Below are 23,986 nucleotides of genomic sequence, written 5' to 3' on the forward strand. Positions count from 1 at the left end.
CAACTGAACAAAGTAACATTCAACACATAAGATGATCAAGTTGCAATTATTCTAGTCCAAATACCTCATTCAAACACAGAAGTAATAATTGCCATGTAACTATACATATAAATTATATTTATATAATTATTTATTTTTTCATTTTATTTATTTATTTTTTTCATATTATTTCTTGTTCAATATTCTCTTTAACACTCAAAAATATATACTTAGTAATAGCAGTAAAATGTGAATATTTATGTTCATATATTTATAATATATTCCTGTCAATATATTTTGTTAGAGGCATATTTCATTCAATAATATAAGTGTTTATGGGGCCAGTGGTGGTACGGTGGTTAAGGTGGCTGGAATACACATTGCCAACTGTATGGTTTGAGTCATGGACTCTGTGGCTTGAGAAACATACTGGGTGCATATGTGTGATGCCCACAGTCTTGAAAAAGAGAAAGAAATGGAGGAGAAGGAATTATGGCATGATCATCCTCCTTGGGGGTGGAGGGTGCTTTCTCACTTTCTGTCTCTCTCGGCAAGTGCACGAATCTAGCAAATGTCTTAAAAACTTGTGTTTATGCTCCATACAAGCAAAATATTAAAATATAAATAAATACAAAAATTATTTGCTTTTTTTCTGCTTATTACAACAGACAATGCAGCAGCTACTGAACGTAAAAAGAGACAAGAGAGTAGGCTAGAATCATCAACATTAGAAAATTCCACAGTGGGCATATACAAATTTATTTAGTATTCTGGGAAATAGTTTACTTAAACTTGAGCAAATAAGTTACTATCTGAGAATGAGTGAGAGTAACCCTCCTAAGGCAGAAGAAAACAAAAATAGAAAGAAAAAGGCAGAACACTTACAGGGACTCACAACATAGGGTATTAGTTCACACCAGCCAAAGTAAAAGGCTATACATAAGAGGAATCTGGTAAAATGCTAAGGAAGTTGGCATTATAATAGCAGATTTAAATTAGCATTAGTCGGGACCAGCAGTTGGCATAATGGCTATGTCCCTGGACTCCCATGTAGTCAACCGCAGTTCAAGTCCCAAGCCTGGTGGCTTAAACTCACGCCAGGCGCATGTGCGTGCATGCCCAAGATCCCAAGAGGAGAATGGAGAAGAGATTGTGGTGTGGCAATCCCCCGGGGGGGGGGTGATTTCTCGCTTTCTGTCTCTCTGTCTCTCTCTGTCTTTCTGGCAAGTGCACATGCCCTATAGGAAAAACCTCTCAAAAAAAAATTAGCATTGGTCTAAAGATTTCTTTGGAATTGTTGTAATAGAACTTGAAAACAAGATTTGAAAGTATCTCACTGGTTGCAAATAACTTAGCACTTGTACTTCAGACATAAAAGAGATGTTACTTAAAGAAATACAACAAAAGAATTGACAATATAAAATTTGAAATGACTGAGATATGACCAAATTGACTAGACATACAAAGAAGTAGAAAATATGATACAAAGTAAGGGGAAAAAAAATAGACTCAAAAATGAAAGATTATGGAATAACAGATAAGGACATTAAAACAAATATTATACATATTTTAAATATATTCAAGAATGTTCCAGAAAACATGAGCATGATTAGGAGATGAACCGTATCCAGTAAAAAAAGAAACAAGGGCCACCGCATAACCCAGTGGTTCAGTGGTTTTGTGAGCTGGATGCCACATGCTGACCACACTGTTTGAGTTCTGGTGCTGGTGTTTTGAAAAATATTCCAGGTGAGTGTAGGTGCATGCCCCAATCCCAATGAGAATGAAAAACGGAGAAGTGATTGCGGTGTGACCATGTCCTGTTGATGAGTGCTTATTCTCTCCTCCCTCTCTTTCTGTATCTTTCAGGCCAGCACACATGGACTTTGGGAATTTAAATACACATATAAAATCTTTCAAGATAAAAAAACACATGAATTATAGAATGAAAAAATAGTCAGAATGGGATTAACAGAAGAATAGATACTTAAAAAATATGAGAAGACCTGAAAACATAGCAATAGAAACTATTCAAAGTAATGCACATGAAGGAAACAAAAAGAACAATAAATATAGGAATAAAGCAACCACAACTTCTGCAATAATATCAAGTGGCCTACTATAGTTAAAAATGGGGTCCAGTATGACAGACAGTAGGAAAGAGGCAGAAAAATATCTGAAAGAATAAGGGACAAAAGTTTTCCAAATTATACAAGAACTGTAAATGTACAGATCAAGTGCCTTAATAAATCTCAAACAGAGAAAAAAATCAGACTAGAGCACATCAAAATCAAATCACTGAAAATCTGTTATAAAGATTAAATCCTGAAATCATGCAGAAACGAAAGAACAAAGACTGTAAATGTGCAGATCAAGTGCCTTAATAAATCTTAAACAGAGAAAAACTAAATAAAATCAGACTAGAGCACATCAAAATCAAATCACTGAAAATCTGTTATAAAGATTAAATCCTGAAATCATGCAGAAACGAAAGAACAAAGACAATGTCAGTAGACTTCTTATCAGGAAAGACTTAGAGTGGAGAGGCATTTTGAAAATATTGAAATACTAGAGAGGGAACTGACTGGAAGGGGCACGAGGTAATTTTTAAGGTGAAAAATATTTAGTATCTTAATCATTACACAACATTCATACTCAAAAGCAAAAAATGATGGAATCTACAATATTATCACAAAATAATGATAAAAAAGATACTAGTCAATTTAAGGGACATTGCATTAATCTATTATGAGAGTTTTGAATTGAATAACCTTTGTCCTAGTAAAAAAAATTATTAAAAACTTTTGGTATACGGGCCAGCAGGAGGTGTGGTGGTTAAGGTGCTGGACTCTCACATGGCCAGCCCTTTGGTTTGAATCCCAGACCAAGCAGCTTGAAAATCACACTGGGCACATGTACACATGCATGCCCAGAATCCCAAGAGAATATAGGAGAAATGACTGCAGTGTGGCCATCCTGCCTGGGGGTGATTTCTTACTATCCCTTTCACTGTCTTGATGTCTCTCTCTAGCGAGCATACATACCCTATAGCAAAAAAAGAAAAAAAATTACAGAATATTTTTCTTGGTTTATACATAGATATTAAAGTATTCCAAAGAGAGGCAAGAATTCACACATTTATAATACATACTTTTTTTAAAAAAAAAAACAAGATGTAAAAATGTCTTTATTTGCATAGAACATAATCATGTATGTAGAAAATCCTAAACTATAGCAGAATTATTAAATGAGATAAAAGGATTGCAGAATCCCAGGTCAATATACAGAGTCAATTTTATTTCTATATATTAGCAATGAAAAATTAAAAAATAAAATTGAAATAACAAGTCCATTAACAGTGCCTTAAAATAATAAATATAGTGAAAAATTTGCAAGATCTGTATACTGATAACAAAACATACTTTTAATAGACACCAACTTTCTGTTTTCTTGTTTTTGTTTTTGCTTTTCAGGTTTTCACTGGAAAGAGGCAGAAACTAAGAGAGAGAAAGTGAGAAATCACCCCTGCAGTGGTGATGGCCACTAGAGAGAGACAGTGAGAAGGAAGTGAGAAATCACTCCTAAAGAGGATGGCCATACTGCAATCCCTTCTCCTCCCATCTCCTCTCAAGATTTTCGTCACACGCACACACGCCCAGAGTGATTTGGAAGATGCCAGGTCCAGGATTCAAACCACAGAGTTGGCCATGTGGGAATCCAGTGAATTAACCACCATGCCACCTGCTGGTCTCCTAACTTTCTCTTTTAAGAAAATAAAACAAAGCTAAATTTCTGTTGGAAAGAAAGTAATTAAAATGCAAGCTATGTGATTTAGATGAATTACAAAAAGTAATTTCTATAAATGCAATATCTAAATTAACATCATACCACATGTATTATATAATTAATGATTTGAAGAACAATTATAGTTTAAAATTTGCATTAGTTCACACATGTGCAGAAAAATTATTTTAAGTTCAATACATTTTAAAAATTATTTTTATAAACCATTTTGAATAATATTTAAATTATTTTTATTAACTTTTCCTAAGTAAATTGTAGCCCTAGAACAATCTTTAGCAAATTGTGCTGTTTGCAAATATAATAAAGGGTGTTCCTAGGGTGAACCAATGCTTCTTTACCTCCAGTTTACTTCTTGAAGCAGTGGGTTTCCAATGAGAGACAATTCCTGGAGAGAATGGCATTCATCAAACCACTTAATGGCACCTGTAAGATCTACAGAAAACAAACAAAATCATTGTGCAGGTATCACAGGAAAAGAAAAAAATAAAATCAATGACCATATTATTTGTTGGTTAGAAAAGCAAAACTTTTATTCCTTCTGCAGAATACTATATAGTTTAAAAATCATACTGTTACTGGGACCAGCAGGAGGCACAGTGGTTTAGGAGCTGGACATCCAGATGGCCGACTTTGGTTCGAGTCCTGGGCCAGCAGCCTGAAATTCATCTCGGGCACATGTGTGTACATACCCGAGATCCCGAGAGGAGAGTGCAGAAGGGGTTGTAGCATGGCCAACCCCTCTGGGAGATAATACCTCACTTTCTCTCTCTTTGTCTCTCTGGTGAGTATGTAGAAAAAACCTCTTAAAAAAAAAAAAAAAAAAAAAAACTGGGATGAGCAAATGGCATAATGGTTACATCTCTGGACTCCCATGTAGTCAACCACAGTTTGAGCCCCAGTCTCAGTGGCTTAAAACTCATATCAGGTACATGTGTGTTTGTGCCCATAATCCAGAGAGGAGAATGGAAGAGAAGGGACTGCTGTGTGGATATCCTACCCCTGTCCCCAGAGTGTGATTTCTTGCTTTCTCTGTCTCTGTCTCTCTGGTGAACACGCATGCCCTATGGCAGAAATCTCTCAACAAAAAAAGATAAGTTACCAAAAAGTACTTGTTTTACTTGGTTTAATCTTTATTTATCAGGGAAAGGCAAACTTAAACCTCAATAAAACAACCAAATGAAAATTAAACACTCTCTAGAATGGAGCAACTGGAATTCATACATTCTTGGTAGAAGAATTAAATGTTACAGTTACTTTGGATAATAGTTTGTCCATTGCTTTTTAAGTTAAATGTGTATATTAATTATATTTTTATATATTTACCCAAGAGAACTTAAAACATAAGTGTGCAGAAAGACTAGTACAAGAATGTCCACAGGAAATTTATATTTATGGTTGCTTCAAATCACAATCAAACATTAATCAACAGGGGAATGGAGGAGAAGGATTTGCAGCATGACCATCCCCCCTGGGGTGGGAGGTGATTTCTCACTTTCCCTCTCTCTGATTCTGCCTCAGGGAGGTACACACATCCCATACCAAAAATAATAAAATAAAATAAAATAATTAAATGAAAATAATTGTGATATTTGTCTACTACTTCTAAAATAATATGAAAGTGGGCCAACCAGTGGCATGACAATCAGGGCAATTAGATCCCACATGGTTAATTACGCAGTCCAAGTCCCAGACCCAGTGGCTTGAAAAACATACCAGATATATGTACATGCCCAAAATCCCAATAAGAGAGAGATGGAGGAGAAGGAATTGTGGCATGATCATCTCCATGGTCATCTCACTTTATCTCTCTTTCTCTTCCTCTGTCTCTCTTCAGCAAGTGTATGCACCCTCTGGTTAAAAAAAATTAAAGTAATATAACTTTTAAAATGAAAAAAACATTTTAATTGAATTATTTTGGGATGCTATATTATTTAGGTTTGTTATTTATATATAAATAACATCAATGCATGTATTCACAACAACTCCATAACATATGTTGGAACAGAAATTCAATAGTGTATTATTTTTAAAAATTATATATTATTCTAAACTTACCAGAAAGACAATTGTTGCTGACATCTAGTTTTTCCAAGGAAACAAAGTGGAAAAGTGGCACCATTTTTGTCAAACTGAGAGTAAAAACACAATATTCATAAGATGTTTATTTCAGAATTCCCTCCATATTACTGATCCAAATATATAATAAAACTTACAAAATACAATGATATAGTTATATGCAATTGTATGCAATTACATATATAATTGTATCATATAATAAGATCATAACATTAACTCTAAGTACTTATTAAAAATCCAGTAATTATAGGATTTTTAAACATTTATCAGCTAAGGAAAGATTTTATACTTTTACAAAGGAAATTATAATGGAATCTCCAATTCCTCTCCCAAATATCATGGACTTTGATACATATTTGCTATTTAAATATGAATGTGTGTGCGTGTGGTGTGTGTGTGTCGGGGGGGTGAGTGTGTTGGGGAAGTTGTTCTTATTATTTTGTTTTGCCTTAGTATAAATCCAAATTTACAGTGAACTTGTATTATTGATCTTTTCTTCTCCCAGGAGCCAACATTATAATCTATACTTTTATGGTACAAAGATAAAGATAATTTATTTTCTGTATTAAGCAGAAAAATGAATCAGCATCACTAGTTTTTTTTTATTCTAAAGTGCTTTGTTTACTAGATTAAACATATCATAAACATTGTAAGTACATAAAATACATTGACTTAATTCTAAACTGGTAATATGCTCAGAGTATAAATAAAATGTCAAAGAATAATAATATAAAACATTTTATATCAATAGAATAAATATAAACTTAGCAAAAATAAATTGATATTTAAAATTAGTACTTTTAATATTAATATCAATAGAATAAATTTAAACTTAGCAGAAATAGACTGATATTTAAAATTAGTACTTTTAATATTAATTATGTATATAACAATTATAATAATAAACTCTACTCCTATTTTAAAATTTTTAAATAATTTTCTAAGTTACCATTGTCATTATAAAACTGAACTCATGTAAAAAAATAAGTGATATTCCAAATATATACATCATTGGAAACCCTAGACTCATGTAAAAAAAATATGTGATATTCCAAATATATACATCATTGGAAACAAAAGCTATAAAGACAAATTAACCTCAGTTTGATTTGCATTTAAAACCAAGACAAGCCTACTTGTACTCTAACATAATATCACATTACAGTAGCTAGTGAGAAATTAGTCAGCTCTTTTGAATCTTTACAACACAAAAATCTCTTTGCATAAAATACATTATCAACAGAATTATAAAAGTCTTCTAAATTAATTTCCCCTGTAAATGTTGGAATTCCATAACTATTTAAAATATGCTTTGCCTAAAAGAATATTTTTAGTACCAAAAAATAAAAAAATGTGCATTAGTTCCTACTTCTTTTTCTTTCTTTTTTTTAAATACTGTCCCTCCAGTGAGGGAGGGTTCTTTATCTATTTATTATCTTTCTATGAAATCTATGTCATTATAAAACAAAAATAAATGTAAAAAACCATTATTGTAGGGTCAAAAGCTCACAGGATAACTCTGAGACTAGGAGTCCATGGGATCTGGCATAAAACTAACCTTTGCATTGACCCTGACTCCTCTCTTATACTATCCTGTTCTGCGTTAGCAGAGAGAAAAAAGATAACCACTGATAAAAAATGGACTAAAGAATAAGGCTAGAAGATCTCTATTGCTGATCTTAAGGACAGTATTATTATTCATACTAAGCCTATATGGTACCACTTCTTAAAAATAGTTGGAGAAAGTGGGGTGAAATCCAAGGTAATAAAAAATGAGAAAATACTCATCATTACATTTTTGCATATACTTCATTATTTGTACATGCATCCTATAATAGCAAAATTTAGTGAAATATTACATGAATATTGAAGAAGCAAACAACAGAAACAAAACCAGAAAGATGGAAAGAAAAGAAGGAAGGAACTTATCATGTTATTGATACATAATGGATTTAAATATTAGTTTTATGGCATTTTCTATTTGAGTGTGGTCTGAATCATTGCTGCAAGTAATATATAGACTCTTCAAGAAAATACATAATTTTAATATAGCATGAATGTATTTAAGAACAAGAAAAGTCTTGTTTGTGTTTTACCTTTAATGTAGTTCGAATGCTAAATCTTTGCCCTTCTACTTAAATGATTTTAAAGGAGTAATAGCCAAAGGCATATTAAATCTTTCAAGTACAACATTTTATTTTTCAGACTATCTTGTGTTTTTAATCAGTAATGTTCTATGGTGTCATATAGGTTATATGAAGATGTCAAATGAAGATAACCAGTAATATTTTAGAATTAAAATTGATAACAATTCTTTTTACAAAAATTGACCTAAGTAAAGAAATATGTTTGATTAATATTTTTGTGATATTGAAATTTTATCTTCTTATATAACCATGCTTTTAAAATGTTTTTTTTTCTTTATTTCAGTCAAGAATACTGGCTATTCATTCACCTTTATGACTATTCATTAAATGGTAGAAACCTAATAGTAGAATCCTTTTTTCAAACTTCTAGAACATTTCCTTTTACTGACATTCTGTGTATATTTTTTTCCAAGAAAATTCAAACCAGAAAGACAAAGGACATTACTGAAAACCTAATACCATTTGACCTTGTCACATTAGCCCTGGGCATTAAAAAGATATAAATTTCAAAGACGACAAAAAAGTAAAAGATTTGTACAATGAACAGTCAATGGGTGATGGTTTCCACTTTCTGCTCCTACTTAGAGTATCAATGGAAGTAGAAAGGCTTATGAAGCCAGAGAGTCATCCAGTTAGAACTCCGCTGAGTCAAACTTAAAACAGTCACATGTCCTAATGAAAATTTAAAACAGAAGTCAGGATGAAACAAGTATTTCAAACAATATGTACTAAGTATCATTCTTTATATGTATTCCATTTGTTGGGGGGAAAAAAGCATATGGGCATGTAATTTCTTCCTTGTGATGAAAATATTTATCAAAAATTAAAAGAAAAATATATACAATTTAAAAGCCATACCAACCACAAATCCAAATATTACATTTATATAATTCTCCTCAGGTTTGCAAATTGTTCACATTCTCTTTGGATCATCATTAAAATCCCACAAAATAAGTAAGGTAGGTATTATTATCCCTTTTACATGTGGCGGGGGGAGGGGGGGAACCCGAGGCTCAGAGAGTGAGAAGAGATTCACTCAACATCAACAGATGGGGAACCCCAGGCTCAGATAGTGAGAAGAGATTCACTCAACATCAACAGATTGCTAAATTGTAGATTCAAAATTCAAACTCAGAACTGCTGATTCTGAGTTTTATTAAATGTGACATGGTTCTTAAAAAGTCCATATATGTGTAAAAGCAGAATGTAACATGGATAATTTCTACAGTTAACAGTCATAAGCCAGTTGTGGAAAATGCTAAAGGAAGTATTAGACTACATTAGGAAATCACTTTGCTATTCTATTTTCAACTTTCCTCTAAATGCCCTCTCTTCATTTCGGAAATGGTATCAGGTCACATGTGCAAAGAGCTTTAAGAGATTCACAAGACTATATTCAACTATAAGTAAAGTATAACTAAAAATTTAAAACAGCACATGTAATAATTCTACTTTATTTTGTTTAGATAAGTTAAAACAACGTAAGTTCTTTTTATCCTTGAGACTTCTTCAAGGATAAGGACATGTATCACTCATTTTTGTATCCTCCAAACAGCAAGCTCCATCCCAATATACAAATGTTGTAAGTCTAGATATACAAAATAATAAATAGAATCATTTGGGTTAATTATCCCAATTATCATTATTGATTCAAAAAGTTAATGCTCTATTTAATATAATACACCCTTATATTAGGGTTCATATGCACAAGTCATATCAGATTAATAGAGCAAAAGGCTATTAGCTAGAAATTTTAATTTTTACGAATAGAGTATTGCTTTGATGATTTAAATTGTCCAAAGAAGGTAGACATTATTTTTCAAAACAAGTGTTTGCAATTTAAATATTTTCTCACCTGCTTAAATATCTTTATTATCAAATGTGTTCGAGATCTATTTCTATAAAATATGCTAGGTATGTCAATTCCTGAGTGATTTACAATATGTGCCCAAAGCATAGCTGAATATTTCATTTCAAAACTGTATTTATTATATGCAAAATATTCTGAAAAGATTCAATGAGTTTATGAATGGCCCAAATCACGTACACAGTGATATGATAAAACCAGCTCTACTAACAAATGCCCTTTTAAATGCAAATCAACCCCCATATTGTAGCTCTGATTAAAATAATTAGAGAGGATTTTTTAATATAAGTCAACATTTCAACTATCAGAGGTTAATAGGTGGAAGTTATATCATTTAGTGCATACATGCTCAAATGATGAGTACTGCTGTGGTAGAGGTTGAGAGATAATTCCATATGTTTTAGAGAAAAAATAGGTACATATATAACAATCAGGTTGTCATTGTTCACTTCTTTTATAAGCATTATATAACTCAAAGAAGCAATCTCTTGTCAAGGATGGTTCCTTTCCCTTACTCCATGTGCCTTTGATGAACAAATTAATCATATTAGAGTGGATTGGTCTCAATGAAATATTAAGCAGAGAGAGAAGTACACATATTGTACTTCTGTTTTGGCTTTAGTTATTTTCTGCAAAGATCCAGATGTCTGGTGGTCTCAAATAGATCATCTAAAGCAGGTACCCATTTCAATTTAAAGTTAAGGTATTTTTTTAAGTGTTACTTTATATCCTCAGGGAAATCAAATTTAAATCCATTTTAACAGTTACAAAAAGACATGCAAGTTGAGAGCAGATTAAAAATCGTTCTTCCAGGACTTAATAAGTACCATTTGAGAGAATGAGACATCCTTCTAAATTAAATTAACTACCTCCTCTATTTTCCAAGGACTATGTTCTTTACAAATATAAACAAACTTGCCCTCTGAGATTTCTACAAGTGCATCTTTGAGAAGAAATAAAATGAGGAGCACAAATTGACAATTAAAACTCTACTAAAGTTCTATAGTCTACCAATGCATCATTTTAATTTTTAAAATTCTATGTTATCTTTATAACTTATGTCCTATGTTATTTTACTGCACTCCCACTGAATTACTGGAGAAACCCAAGTCTTCTAGTTTTTTTATAAGAACATCCTTTACTTGAAGCAATGATTCACTGCCTATATTGCTAAGAAAAGTACTATAGGGTTTTTACCTGTTTTGAGAGAGAGTAAGATTTTGTAGTAAAGGCAGCCAATATGAAGACAATGCTTCCACAGTTGAAATGCTATTCTCATCCAAGTGCAATTCTCTTAGAAGGACATGATTCTCCAAGGATGGAAACTGTATTTAATTTGGTTTATTAGTTTACATAAAGAAAAATATTTTTTTCATTTAATAAAATTGAAAAATATAAAATCTACCCAAACTGACAACAGATAGATTCCATTAAACGTCATATCACAAATCAAAGTGTAATACCACTCATCTTTAGGTTTAAATATCTAATAACTTTAAAAATTTTAATATTCTTCATAAAAGGTATATCTTATTGAAATATAATTAGAATTTCATGAATGATAAATCTATAGTATTTACATGGTGAAATATAACTGAAAAGTAATTGGTTGTTTTTATATTGTAACAATGTCAAATTAGATTTATTTATAAAATATTACAGCTGTTAAATAGTTCTTAAACAGAGAAAGTCTAAAATAGTTAAATATATGAAAAATCAAATCCAGCCTATTAGTAAAAAGGAACACAGAAACTGTGGAGCGCCCCCGCCCTAACATGGCGCCGAGAGCACCCAGACCTCTACATAAACAAGCCCATATTTGGTTATTGTTCCTGTTCCGGAACGCGTAGGCACTGCCTCAGCCTATCAGTGCTTGCCTGGTGGCAAAAGAGGACTGGTTCGGGGGACAGATATATAGGGAGCCCGGGTGGGGGACAGATATATAGGGAGCCCAGGTGGGCTGAGGGAAGAAGGCCGGGGAGAAAGGAGGGAGGCTGGGGAGAAAGAAGGAGGGAGAAGGAAGAAGACTGTAAGAAGCCTGGGGTAATAAAGCGTTCCGGAGACCTTGTCAGCGTCATCATTTGAAGCGACAAGAAACATTAAAAATTCCTTTCATACATAGAGTTGATATTTCTAGCAGGAGAAAAAAGTTAGAGCCAGATGATGACACAGGCAGAATGTGATGCTCTGTGAGGCAGACCCACACCAGAACGTTGACACAGACCTCCCCAAGTATACAAGCAAGTGTGTGCCCATGATAAAGTGAGTTGAGGCTGGGCATGGATCACAGTGTTGAGAGCCTATCCGGAGTGCCTCTCTAGCTCTCTTTCTCTATCTCACTCATGGACTAAATAAGTAAATTGAAAAGGAAGGAGAAAAAAAAAGAGAGAGAGAGAGAGAGAGAGAGAAGAAAGGTAAAGAAGAAAAAAAGAAAAGGGGAGGAGTGGGGAGGGAAACAGGAAGACTAAATAAATAAATTGAAAAGGAAGGAGAAAAAAAAGAGAGAGAGAGACAGAGAGAGAGAGAGAGAAGAAAGGTAAAGAAGAAAATAAGAAAAGGGGAGGAGTGGGGAGGGAAACAGGAAGGGGTAGGGCAAGGAGATAAAGGGTCCAGTCATTATGGCATGCTGGTCGATGCGGCTACTTGGAAGTCCAGGGCCACATGAGAGGCTCATGTTCAATTATTGACCCATCTTAAAAGATGTGCACAATAGCATGCCTATAGTTCTACCTACTCTGGAGACCACGACAGGAGGATTTTGACATAGGGAGACCTTGTCTTAAAATAAAAATAGAAAGGAAAATGAAAAAAAGGAAAGAAAAAAATTCAGTTAGATATTACCTCAGTTAGATAATTTCCCTGTAACTTCAATATCTGGAGCAATCCACAATTTTCAATGCCTTCAGCATCAGTAAGATGATTATGTGAGCAGTCCAGGTATATAATGGTAGGTGTATCACGAAGACCTCTTATACTAATTAACTGGTTGTGATCCACAATTAGTTGCTGAAGATTTTTCAAAGATTCTAGACCACCTGAAAAAAATGTTTTCTAAGATCACTCAAATCATACACTCTCCCAGACTCTAAAGGAGAGTTTCAATTTTTTTTTCTAAATGATTACACATGTGTATTCCCTAATACTTTAATTATAAGTGAAGCCAGTCTAAATTTCTCATGAATCTTATAAAATGTGTCATTTTAAAACTGGCATATGGGGGATATAATTTTAAATGACATAATTATTTATCAACTGAAAATTGAACAAAATTTAAAAGTATAGATAGGCCATTTAATGTTTTACTTTCATATAGTAGCAGAAAAAGGAAGAGATAGATCTTGTCTTTTTTTTTTTTTTTGCAATTGCTAGAGGGCATGTGCACTCCTCTGAGAGAGACGGAGAGGGAAAAAACACCCTACAATGGGGCGTAGTCATGCCACAATCCCTTCTCCTCCATTTCTTCATCATGTCGGAATTCTGGGCATCCTGAACCCAATGATTTTTCAACCTGCTTGGGCCGGCAGTCAGCCATATGAGATCTGGCTCCCTTAATCACTAAGCTATGGAGCTAGCATAAAATTTAGTTTTTAAAAGACATTTTCTAGGCTAACTAGTGGTCTAATGGTTAAGGGAACTTGATCCCACATGGCCAGCCAAATATTTTGAATCTAGAACCCAACAGCTTGAAAACCATGCCAGGGTCGTGTGTATGCATGTCCCAAATCCCAACAGAATGGAGAAATGGAGGAGAAGGGATTGCAACATGAGCATACTCCATTGCGGTGCCTTTTTCCTCTCCCTCTTTCTCTGTCTCTCTGTCCCTATTTGGTGAGTAGATGTAATCTCTGGCAAATTATAAACAAATACAAATGAAAATAATTTTTCATACTCCACCACAATGGAGTATGTCCCTATTTGGTGAGTAGATGTAATCTCTGGCAAATTATAAACAAATACAAATGAAAATAATTTTTCATCTCATTCCAGGACCTCTGAACTTAGAATCCTTGCGTAAAACTGTGTATAATGTTATAATGCCATTTTCTGGGACCAGCAAGTGGCATAATGGTTACATCACTGGATTTCCACATGACTGACGGCGGTTCAAGTCCCAGACTCAGAGACTTAAAACTCATGTCGGACACGTGTATGCGCATGCCCAAAATCTTGAGATAAAAATGGAGGAGAAGGGATTGCAGCGTGACCATCCCCCCAGGGGGTGATTTCTCGCTTTCTGTCTCTCTATTTCTCTAGCAAATGTACACTCCATACAACAAAAATTTCTCTCTCAATAAAATGCCATTTGTACACTCCATATAACAAAAATTTCTCTCTCAATAAAATGCCATTTTCCTACTGTTGGAACGTCTACCTTAGATTTTCAAATGAAGTAAGCACAACCATGTCAGAATCATCAAAATGCAGTATTACCATATTATTTAGATATTTCAAGATTTTCATGTGTGATTTCCCTTTTGACCAGATATATTAAAAATCAATGATACTACATGAAAAATAATAGATGAGGCTTAGAAACTATTATCTCAGTGATCATACGGGGAAAAAAACCTGAGAAAATTATTTAGATAGTAATGTATCAAAGACCCATAGAAGAAAAAAGAGACTGAATCCACAAACCAGCAGCTGGTTTGGTGGTTAAGGAAATGGACTCTCAAATGGCTAATTGCGGTTTGAGTTTCAGATCTGGCAGTCTGCTTTCTCACTTTACCTCTCTCATCATGTTAAAGGAAACTCACAGAGAATAGCAGATCAAGCAAACAATAGGAGGGTAAAAGAAGAGAAGGTATGAATAAAATAATATACCCTTTACAATTATGAAAAACATCTTTATACTAAACCATATAAAGTCAACAGTGTCAGGCACAGTTGCAAAGGCATGAAAGAGGTCTCCACTTTGAAAGTGAGGAGTGAATCCTTTTGTACTGCCCCTTTCCCTCACTCATTCTAACATGTCTGCTTTCTTGCTGTTCTTCAAATATGTTACACGTGCATCCACCATAGAGCTGTATATGTAAGAAACAACTCTCAATGTGTGACATATTAGACTTCACAAAATTAAATAAAGCTTACTAACCAATATCAAGTTTTAAAGACCATGATTTTCAATCAATACACAGAGAAGGTACCACTAATTTATTCAGCAATCTGCTGAAGATTCCAAAGGTGGTATGATTTCAAGCCTCAGAATACTGAGGAATATTTGGGACCAGCAGTTAGCGTAATGGCTCTGTCGCTGGACTCCCATGTAGTCGACTGCAGTTCGCGTCCCGGACCCGGTGGCTTAAAACCCACACCGGGTGCGTGTGTGTGGGCGCCCAGGATCCCGAAAAGAGAATGGAGGAGAAAGGATTGCGGCGTGGCCATCCCCCCTGGGGGGTGATTTATTGCTTTCTGTCTCTCTGTCTCTCTCTGTCTGTCTGGCGAGTGCATGCACCCAAAAGCAAAAACCTTCCCCCCCCCAAAAAAAAATACTGAGGAATATTTAATTTGCCACTTCTACTTTTACGAATCTACTATATAGTAATATGCAATATAAGTGAATTTAAATAAAATATAAACTAATATACAACAAATTTAAATAGGCCATATCATTTAAATTCAAAGAAATGGAGATGTTAAATATCCATTAATAAGAGAACAGTTAATGGAATATCTCTAAAATAAACACTCATAATTTTCAACATGCAGTCATACTGACAAGGAAGGTTGTCTAAGATATATTACCGTATGTAAAACCTAAGTAGAGGGCCAGCAGGTGGCATGGTGGTTAAGGTGCTAGATTCCCACATGCCTGACCACAGGTCTGGTGGCTTGCTTTCTCACTTTCCCTCTCTCTCTGGTGAGAATGCATGCTCTGCAGCAAATTAAAAATGATAATAGATGAAGTTAAATAATTCTTTAAAAAAAACACTTAAGTTGAATACATAAGCTTCTAGCTATGGAATACACTTAAATCTATATCTTGTTGTCTATAATGGTGTTGCATAGGATGAGATCTGAAATACTTCATAAGCAATTAACAGTGGTCACCAATGCAAAATGAGATGGAGAAGAGGTAGCATACAGACAGTCTCACTGCTTACACTGTGGATGTCTCTCTAAATTTTTTATTTTTAAAAGATAATGTACTTAAGTGAATTTTAAAAATATATTTGAAAAAAATCACAGCAAGTATTTAAAAGAACAGTTATTCTGTATTTAATTCTAACCTACAACAACAAAAAAGGTGGTGGGTGACTTGAACTACTGAAAAACTTGATAAATAACCTCTTGGCCTAGTGGTTAAGGGAGTTAGATTCTACATAGCTGACTGGTATGAATCTCAGGTTAGTGGCTTAAGAAACTTGTCAGGCATGTGTGTGTGCATGCCCAAAATTCTGACAGGATGGCAAAATGGAGGAGAAGGGATTGTGGTATGACTACACCCCTTGGGGTCAGGGGTGCATGTACACTCTAGCAATTTAAAAATAGGAAAAGAAAAGACCACGGTTTGAGTCCTGGACCTGGCCTTGCTTTCTCACTTTCTCCCTCTCCCTCTCTCTCTGTTGCTCTGTAGTCAAACTTAAAAAAAAAAAAAAAAAAACATAATAAAAAATGATGATGAATAAAAAAAATTCTTAAAAAAAGGAAAAACTTGAAAAACCTGGTGATGTTCTTTATCATAAAGGTTTGCTATACAGACACAGTGATAGAACATTGTAACTAAGAGAAAAGGCATATCTCTTAGATTTTAAAATAAAAGATTTAAAAGAAATGTAAGAAAATAGCAATGAAGGTGACTCAGTCTGGTCTCTAAAACATTGACCAAACTATAAGTGAGAAGGAAAGTGCATTTAAGAAAAGCAAATTATGATTATACGATTTAAAAATTAGCATAGTGGGAAAAACAAGAGAAAATCATCTAAAAAACACATAGAGCTGGAATCTGCCAACAACCAGGTGAATAAGTGTGGAAGCAGACCTTTCAGCTCTGTTGATCTTTGAGAGGATGGCAGTCCTGTGGTCAGCCTGACAGCAAGCTCATGAGAAACCCTGACCCAAAACTACTCTGCTAAGCCATTTCAAGATTTCTATTCCACAGAAAATGTCAGGCCATAAATGTCTGATTGTTTTAAATTACTAAATTTTGGGGTTGCTTGCTACACAGAAAAATATAACTAATACAGTGAGGATTTGATTCTGAAAAAGAAAAACATAACTCAAGGTAAAAGAAATAATGTTGAAAATGAGAGAGAGAGACAGAGAAGAGAAAGAGGCACAGAGAGTGAGAAAGGAACCTCTCCTCCCCCTCCCCCCCAGGGCAGATGGCCACATAACAATTCCTTCGCCTACATCCTCCTCTGGAGATTTTGGGCATGGATATACAATGCTCCATGTGTTTTTCAAGCCAATGGGTCCAAGACTCCAACCATGTAGTTGGTCATGTGGGGTACAGTCACCTTGACCACCAAGCAACTGGCTGGTGTGGAAGAACATTTTTAAAAAAATTTAATAAAAAAAGTTCAAAGATCATAAAACAACAGTAGTAGTTAAATGAGTAAAGCAAAAATAACTCCATGACAGAATTAATAAATGATTTAGAAACAACACTGGAGAGAATGAAATTAGAAGCTGAATTGCCCTTGAAAAGGGGACAATCACAAGTGTGAAGAAGTAAAAGGAAAGTGACATAGATGAAATCAATTAAACACTAATAGACATAACAAAAAGGTAAATATGACCAAAATATGGATCACCTATAACTGCAAAATCAGACTAAATGATATCTGAAATATATAAGAAACAAAATTTTCTAGAACTGAAGAAGCAACTTAATCTATGGTGTATAAAAGATATTACATTCCAAGAAAAACTTGCTTGGATGTACTGACAACAATGTTTCTGGATTAAGTTACTGATTTAGAAGAAAGAAAATAGTATTCAGGCAGAAATCGGTTATGAGGAAAGGCAAATTCAGTTAGCTTCAAAGTTCAGCACAGCCACACACAATACCATATATGAAATAGAGCAATGACTACAAAATACCAAGGGAAAGCATGACTTAAAAATAGAATGCACAGCCACATTCTCATTCAAGTGTGAGGCAACTGACAGGCAGTCTCAAATGTGAAAGAATTCAGGAAATACAGTATCCATTAGACCATCTTTGAAAAATAAAATTTGAAAAGAGCTAATGGACCATGTCATCCAGACAAGCAAGAAATGAAAGGAGCATCTGTACAAATAACTGGTCCTGACCAACTTGCATATGTTGCCACAGGATACAGACAGAGCAGGTGAATGACATGTAGCTTGGCATGAGTAACAAAAATTGTGGGGGGGGAAAGACTTGAAAAAGTATAAATATTCTAATTTATTCTATATTTTTAAAGTGGAATTCATATATTCTAAAACAGATTAATCAAAATCCAATGTCTTACTACAGTTTTGAACACAAGACATTATAATTGACAAAAACTGTAAAAAGCAGAGGAAGAAAGTTTAAATATAATAATAATCCTCAATATGAGAAAGCCAATAAGTGCAGTGCAAAATCTGAAGTTAAAACATTTTCAGATAATTCCTTGCTCTATTTAACAATGCTTTCATGAGCTTTTAAGTTTTATGTCCCATCTTTTTTTGTTTTGTTTTTGTTTTTGGGTTTTTTTTTGTTTGTTTGTTTGTTTGTTTTGCTATAGGGTGTGTGCTCTCACCAGAAAGACACAGAGAGACAGAGAGATAGAAAGAGAGAAATCACCCCCCAAGGGGGATGGCCACACTGCAATCTCTTCTCCTCCACTCTCTTCCTGGGATCTTGGGCACACATGCACACGTACCCAGCGTGAGTTTAAGCTACCAGGTCCAGGACTTGAACCACTCGGCTACATTGGAGTCCATTACGCCAACTGCTGGCTCCTCAAGTTTTATGTTCCATCTTAGTGAGTTATCTATAAGAAAAATTGTTGAGAACGAAAGTTTCCAACCAATAATTTTCGTGTGGATAATTTCTGGGCAACATAAGATGATTTTAAAATATATTAATATAGTTCAACAATTACTTATTTTAAAATCATTGTATAGTTAAAAAATTAAAATTGATGTTCTAGTTCAGTAATGGTAAAATTCTGACTTCATCATCTCAAAAGCACTACTAAAATGTTAAAGATCTGTATAATATTAGAATGTAAAATAAATGCCTAAAACATATCTCTTCATACGTACTCTAATAATCACAGATATTATTAGAATTTCTCTAACATTTCATTGCAATTAACCTAATTATTTATTTAAGTGCTCTCTAATTAAACTTTACCCTAAGTACATTCATTACTTAAGGAAAGTAGGCATCACTGGTTGAAGTTGTTAAAATATTCACCTCAAAAAATCATCTTATACTGATCAACATTTTTACTGGGGCATCAGAAAAGTCATGACACATTTTTGCATAGAAAAACAAAGAAAAATATATCATGGCTTTTTCAAGGACCCAAAATATATGATATGTCTCCTTCATATATAAACACATGTTTTTTTATTTTACATTTGTTAGAGTCTTAAATTTTCTATGTTCATTACAGTTTTATTTTCTAAACAATGATAAGTGATGATTTTTTTCTAATTTCTTGAAATAATAGACAAATATATGTAATAATAGCCCTCTTCTTGAGACCAGCAGATGGTATAATGGTTACATCACCAGAATCCCACACATCATACCCTGGTTCGAGTCCCAGACCAGGCAGCTTAAAACTCAAAACAGGTGCGCGTACAAGCATGCCCAAAATCCTGACAGGAGAATGGAGAAGACGGGATTGCAGTATGGCCATTCTCCATGGGGGGGAGTTGTTTTTGTTTTTTTTTTTTTCTGTCTCTCTGCCTCTCTCTGTCTTTCTGGTGAATATACATGCCCTACAGAAAATTTCTCTCTCTTAAAAAAATAAAAGCCCTCTGTCTCTGTCTTTCTGGTGAATGCATGCATGCTATAGCAAAAATCTGTTCAAAAATAAAAGAAAAAATGAGAATAAAAATAATAATTAAAAAAAAGAAAAGAAATAAGTTAAAAAGTCAAAAATGAATGTAGTGTCTTTCCCTGTGTGTGACATGGAAAGGCCTCCTAGGGGAAGTCTGGATACAAGTTAGGCCCTGGAACCCCTGGTATTATGGAAAGGAAGATGTGTTTTGACATCGACTTGGACTCAAAAGACCCAGGTCTAGGTCTTCGTGAATATTACCTTTGATAGGAAAGACAGACATTAAGGGAGTAACTAGAGTCGAGATGGGAGAGCAGTTACCATGGAAGTATAGGGGCTGTAAAGTACACAGTTTCATATCAATTGAAAGTGTACAAAGAATGAAAACTTCTGTAAGAATGGACAGCAAACTATTAGCTATTTATGAGGTGGGGTAACAAAGTTCTACAATTTTCTAAGATCTTTATGTATTACTTCATGTTTTATGACTATATTGCTGTTGATATAAAAATGAGGAAATTAAAAAAAAAAAGCCCTCTTCTCTCTTCTCATTGTGTCTTTGTGCTTAGAAAATGTAGTTAAAATTTAGGACTTTCATTAATTTAAGTGCCTTATTTTAAATTTAAAATAAATTAATTAATAAAAATGATTTTTTTAATTGCTAAAGGGCATATGTGCTCACCAGAGAAAGAGAAAGCACTCTCCAATACCCCAATGAGGTATGGTCACACTGCAATCCTTTTTCCTTCATTTTTCCATCCCGTCAGAACTTTAAGAACATGCACACATGCACAAGGGCCAGGACCCAAACCACGGATGGCCATGTGGGATCCAGTTTTATATATGGAGCCAGTCTCCATTTTGTTTTTTTGATACTGTCATAACCCTTATAAATAAAAGCTGTTTGAGAGACGTCCTTGATCATTTAAGAATGTAAGACAGTTCTGCATCCAAAATAAAGCTGTTTTGCTGATATCAAACACAGAAGACTAAGGCAGAAAGCTTTACTATAGATGAAAAATTGGTCAATTCAACAAAAACATATGATGGTTATAAATTTTCATGCACCAAACAGTATATCCTCAAAAATATTTTTTAAATATTCACTTTTTTATAAAAATTTGCCAGAGGGGGCATGTGCTTGCCAGAGAGAGACACAGAAAAAGAGGGATAGAGGGAAAATGAAAAGCAGCCTCCCACCATGGGAAATAGTCACTCCATAATACCTTCTCCATTTCTCCTTCTTTTTAGGATTTTGGGCACACAGATACACACACTCACACTTACTAGGCATGTTTCTCAGCCACCAGGGCCAAGACTCCAACACACAGTCAACTATGGGGGAATCCAGCCACCTCAACCACCACACACCATGGGCTGTCCCCCTTAAATATATTTAAAGCTAACTTTTCCTCCATGGCTATGCTAACATTATCAGTACTACACTTAATCACAGGCAGTATAGCGTAATGAAAAATGGACCTTGAGGGAGGCCGTCCTGGGTTTCAATAGCATAGGCCTGTTCTTAAGCAGCTGTGCGTGAACGTAGGCAGGTTACTAAACTTCTCTAAGTCTTACTTCTTTTATTTGTGGAGTGAAAGTAATTTCACTGATAGAATTATGCATAATACTTTAAAGCATTTTTTAATGACACTGTCACGTGATCGGTACTACAAAGGATAGCTGTTGTTGTTTCCCAACAATTGTTCTCAATAAAGAATTAAAAAGCTATAAATCTGTAGGGACCAAGTAAGGCTTCAGAGAGAGGAGACTTTGGAACTAAATCTTGAAAGAGGAACACGGTAGGAATATACATTCGAAAATGTCTCTGCACTGATTAAACAGTAATTTGATCTAGAATATGTATTTACATCAAAGGCAGGATCTAGATGAAAAAAAAAAGTTAAAAGTTGGTTATTCCTCTTTAAATCTTAAAAATGTTTTGGGGCCAGAAAGTGGCATGGCCAGAAAGGGGCTAGACTTCCACATGGCCAACTGCAGTTCAAGTCCTAAACCAGGCGGCTTGTTTTTTTCCTCTCCCTCTCTCTTTTTCCTCTTTCTCTGGTTAGCGCATGTGCCCTATAGCAAATTAAAATAATAATAATATTAAATAAATAATTCTAAAAAAAATCTCTTATGAATGTCTTACTGTCAAAAGAATAATAAGAACTAAGCAGGTATACCAATAGCAAAACTTACCTTGGTATACCATTAATTCCTCAACCTCTAAGTTTCTTGTTTCCCAATCAAAATACCTGATGCTTCTTCCACTTCTCATTCAAAACAAAACAAGCAATAACTACAAAAATATTAAAGAGCTTCTTTCAAATGACTTAAAACTGTAAAATGACTATTTAAATATCTTTGAGTTTACTGTTTAAATGCATTCTTTAAAAAGTTATTGTAAAGCTTGCTAGGTCCCACAAAATAAAACAAACCACGTATATTTACTCCTCAAAGGGTTCCTGTCTGTGGCAAATTAGCATTGGCCCATACTTGCTACAAATATCTATTTCAAAGAATTCTTCCCATTGAAATGAGCCAATACTCTAATACACATTTCTGTCACCGGAAAAAAAAAAAAAAAAGAACCCTGTAAGGAATAGCAAAATTAAAGATGTTAAATTAGGCTGGAGGTTTTCACTAAATAAGTATTTGGTAGAGGTACATCTCCTTCAGCTGTTCATTGATTGCTACATCTGACAATTTTTAATCCATGTGTTAATCCATATGCTAAATAGCATTTGAAATTTTTGTTCTATGCAAAAGTCCTTCAAGATTACACATGTTCTTTAGAAACAAGAATACTGAAACAGAAATAAGTAAATTTGGTTGTAGTCCCTCCATCCCATAAGTTAAATGAAAACTATGTGGGTCTGTTATTTCTATTTGTAAACTAAGGAGTTTACACTGGCAGAAGGGTAAAGTCCTAGAGCTTGACATTAGACATTGCATTGTATTTCAAAACTAAAAAGTAAGCTAGCACCATCTAGTGGACTCCCAAAAATCATTAAGTATATAATAGTGAAAAACATTCCTATGAGCGAAATGCTAGAACCTTATTTATTCCCCAACGACCTAAACCCAATTTTTGGAAGAAAGAATTATTCCAGGAACATTTCCCCTATGAGTCATGACATAGTAATCAAGCCTATGTGAAAATATTGAATTATTTCAAAAACTCTTCATATTTATGGTACTATTGTCACTTTTCCAGAAAGCAACATTACCTGGAAAATGAAGCAGCAAAATACACATACACACACACAACACACAATCTTCCTTGTATCTCCATCTACTTAAAATGTTTTCTAGTAACAAAATTAGCTGAAATTTATAAATCAGTCAAACGCCAAAATTCAAGAAATATTTTTTATGACAAAGTTTTCCTCAAAGAGAAAGAAACTTCATGAATGAGAAGACAAAAACTTTGCTCTTATGTATTATCATGCTATTTATCATTTTTACCCAATAGTCAGGAAATGAACTAAGACAATTTAATCAATGACTAGGATATATGCTCCAGTCAGAATAGTGATTTGTTTTGTTTATTGCCACATCCCAGCAATATTCCAGTACTGTAACCTAGTGCCTGGGAACTGCTTATACATAGTGATTGCTCAATAAACATGTTCATTAATAACTTTATGAATGAATAAGCCTTCAGAATACTACATTTGTTCAGAACACAGAGCAGTAATACAATATTGAAGCTATAACAATTTCAAGTATTAAATGTTCGTTTCTAAGTAACGAGGCAAAAGGATCAGGCAGCTTAAAAATTAGGCACTAAAGGCAGACTGCTGAGTTTCAAATTCTGTCTATCATTTGCTAGCTGTTTGCTTTGAGGCAATAACTTAACCATTCTGTGCCACATTTTTCTTACCTTGTTGGGAGGGGAAAAACAAAAGAAACAATAAAGAGTTCCTAGCTCATAGCACTGATTTGCAAAAGCAAATGAGTTAATATATACACAGCATTTAAACCAAATGCATAGTGCTAAAAAAGCTATTACTATTTATATTAAGTTATATTTCTCTGTAAAGAAAATTATAAGGCAATTTTTGTCATACAATAGGTATTTTTTCAAAATTAATTTAGTTTAGAAACATATATGCTAAAAAGTTAATAAAATCCAACAA

The 23,986-nt window shown here is 34.0% G+C and overlaps 1 protein-coding gene across 1 annotated transcript in view; it reads right to left on the reverse strand.

Annotated features, from left to right (window-relative positions):
- LRRIQ1 (leucine rich repeats and IQ motif containing 1) overlaps positions 1-23,986 on the reverse strand; it is a 176,093-nt gene that overhangs the window by 112,865 nt on the left and 39,242 nt on the right. Inside the window, exons 11-14 of the mRNA XM_006169613.1 lie at positions 12,715-12,908; positions 11,071-11,198; positions 5,839-5,912; positions 4,122-4,215 (exon numbers count right to left, since the gene is read on the reverse strand). Coding sequence (XP_006169675.1) covers positions 4,122-4,215; positions 5,839-5,912; positions 11,071-11,198; positions 12,715-12,908 — 490 coding nt within the window. The remainder of the gene's footprint in view (positions 1-4,121; positions 4,216-5,838; positions 5,913-11,070; positions 11,199-12,714; positions 12,909-23,986) is intronic.

This window comes from Tupaia chinensis, unplaced genomic scaffold (assembly GCF_000334495.1).
Source record: "Tupaia chinensis unplaced genomic scaffold, TupChi_1.0 Scaffold147312_1, whole genome shotgun sequence".
Lineage (NCBI taxonomy): Eukaryota > Metazoa > Chordata > Mammalia > Scandentia > Tupaiidae > Tupaia > Tupaia belangeri.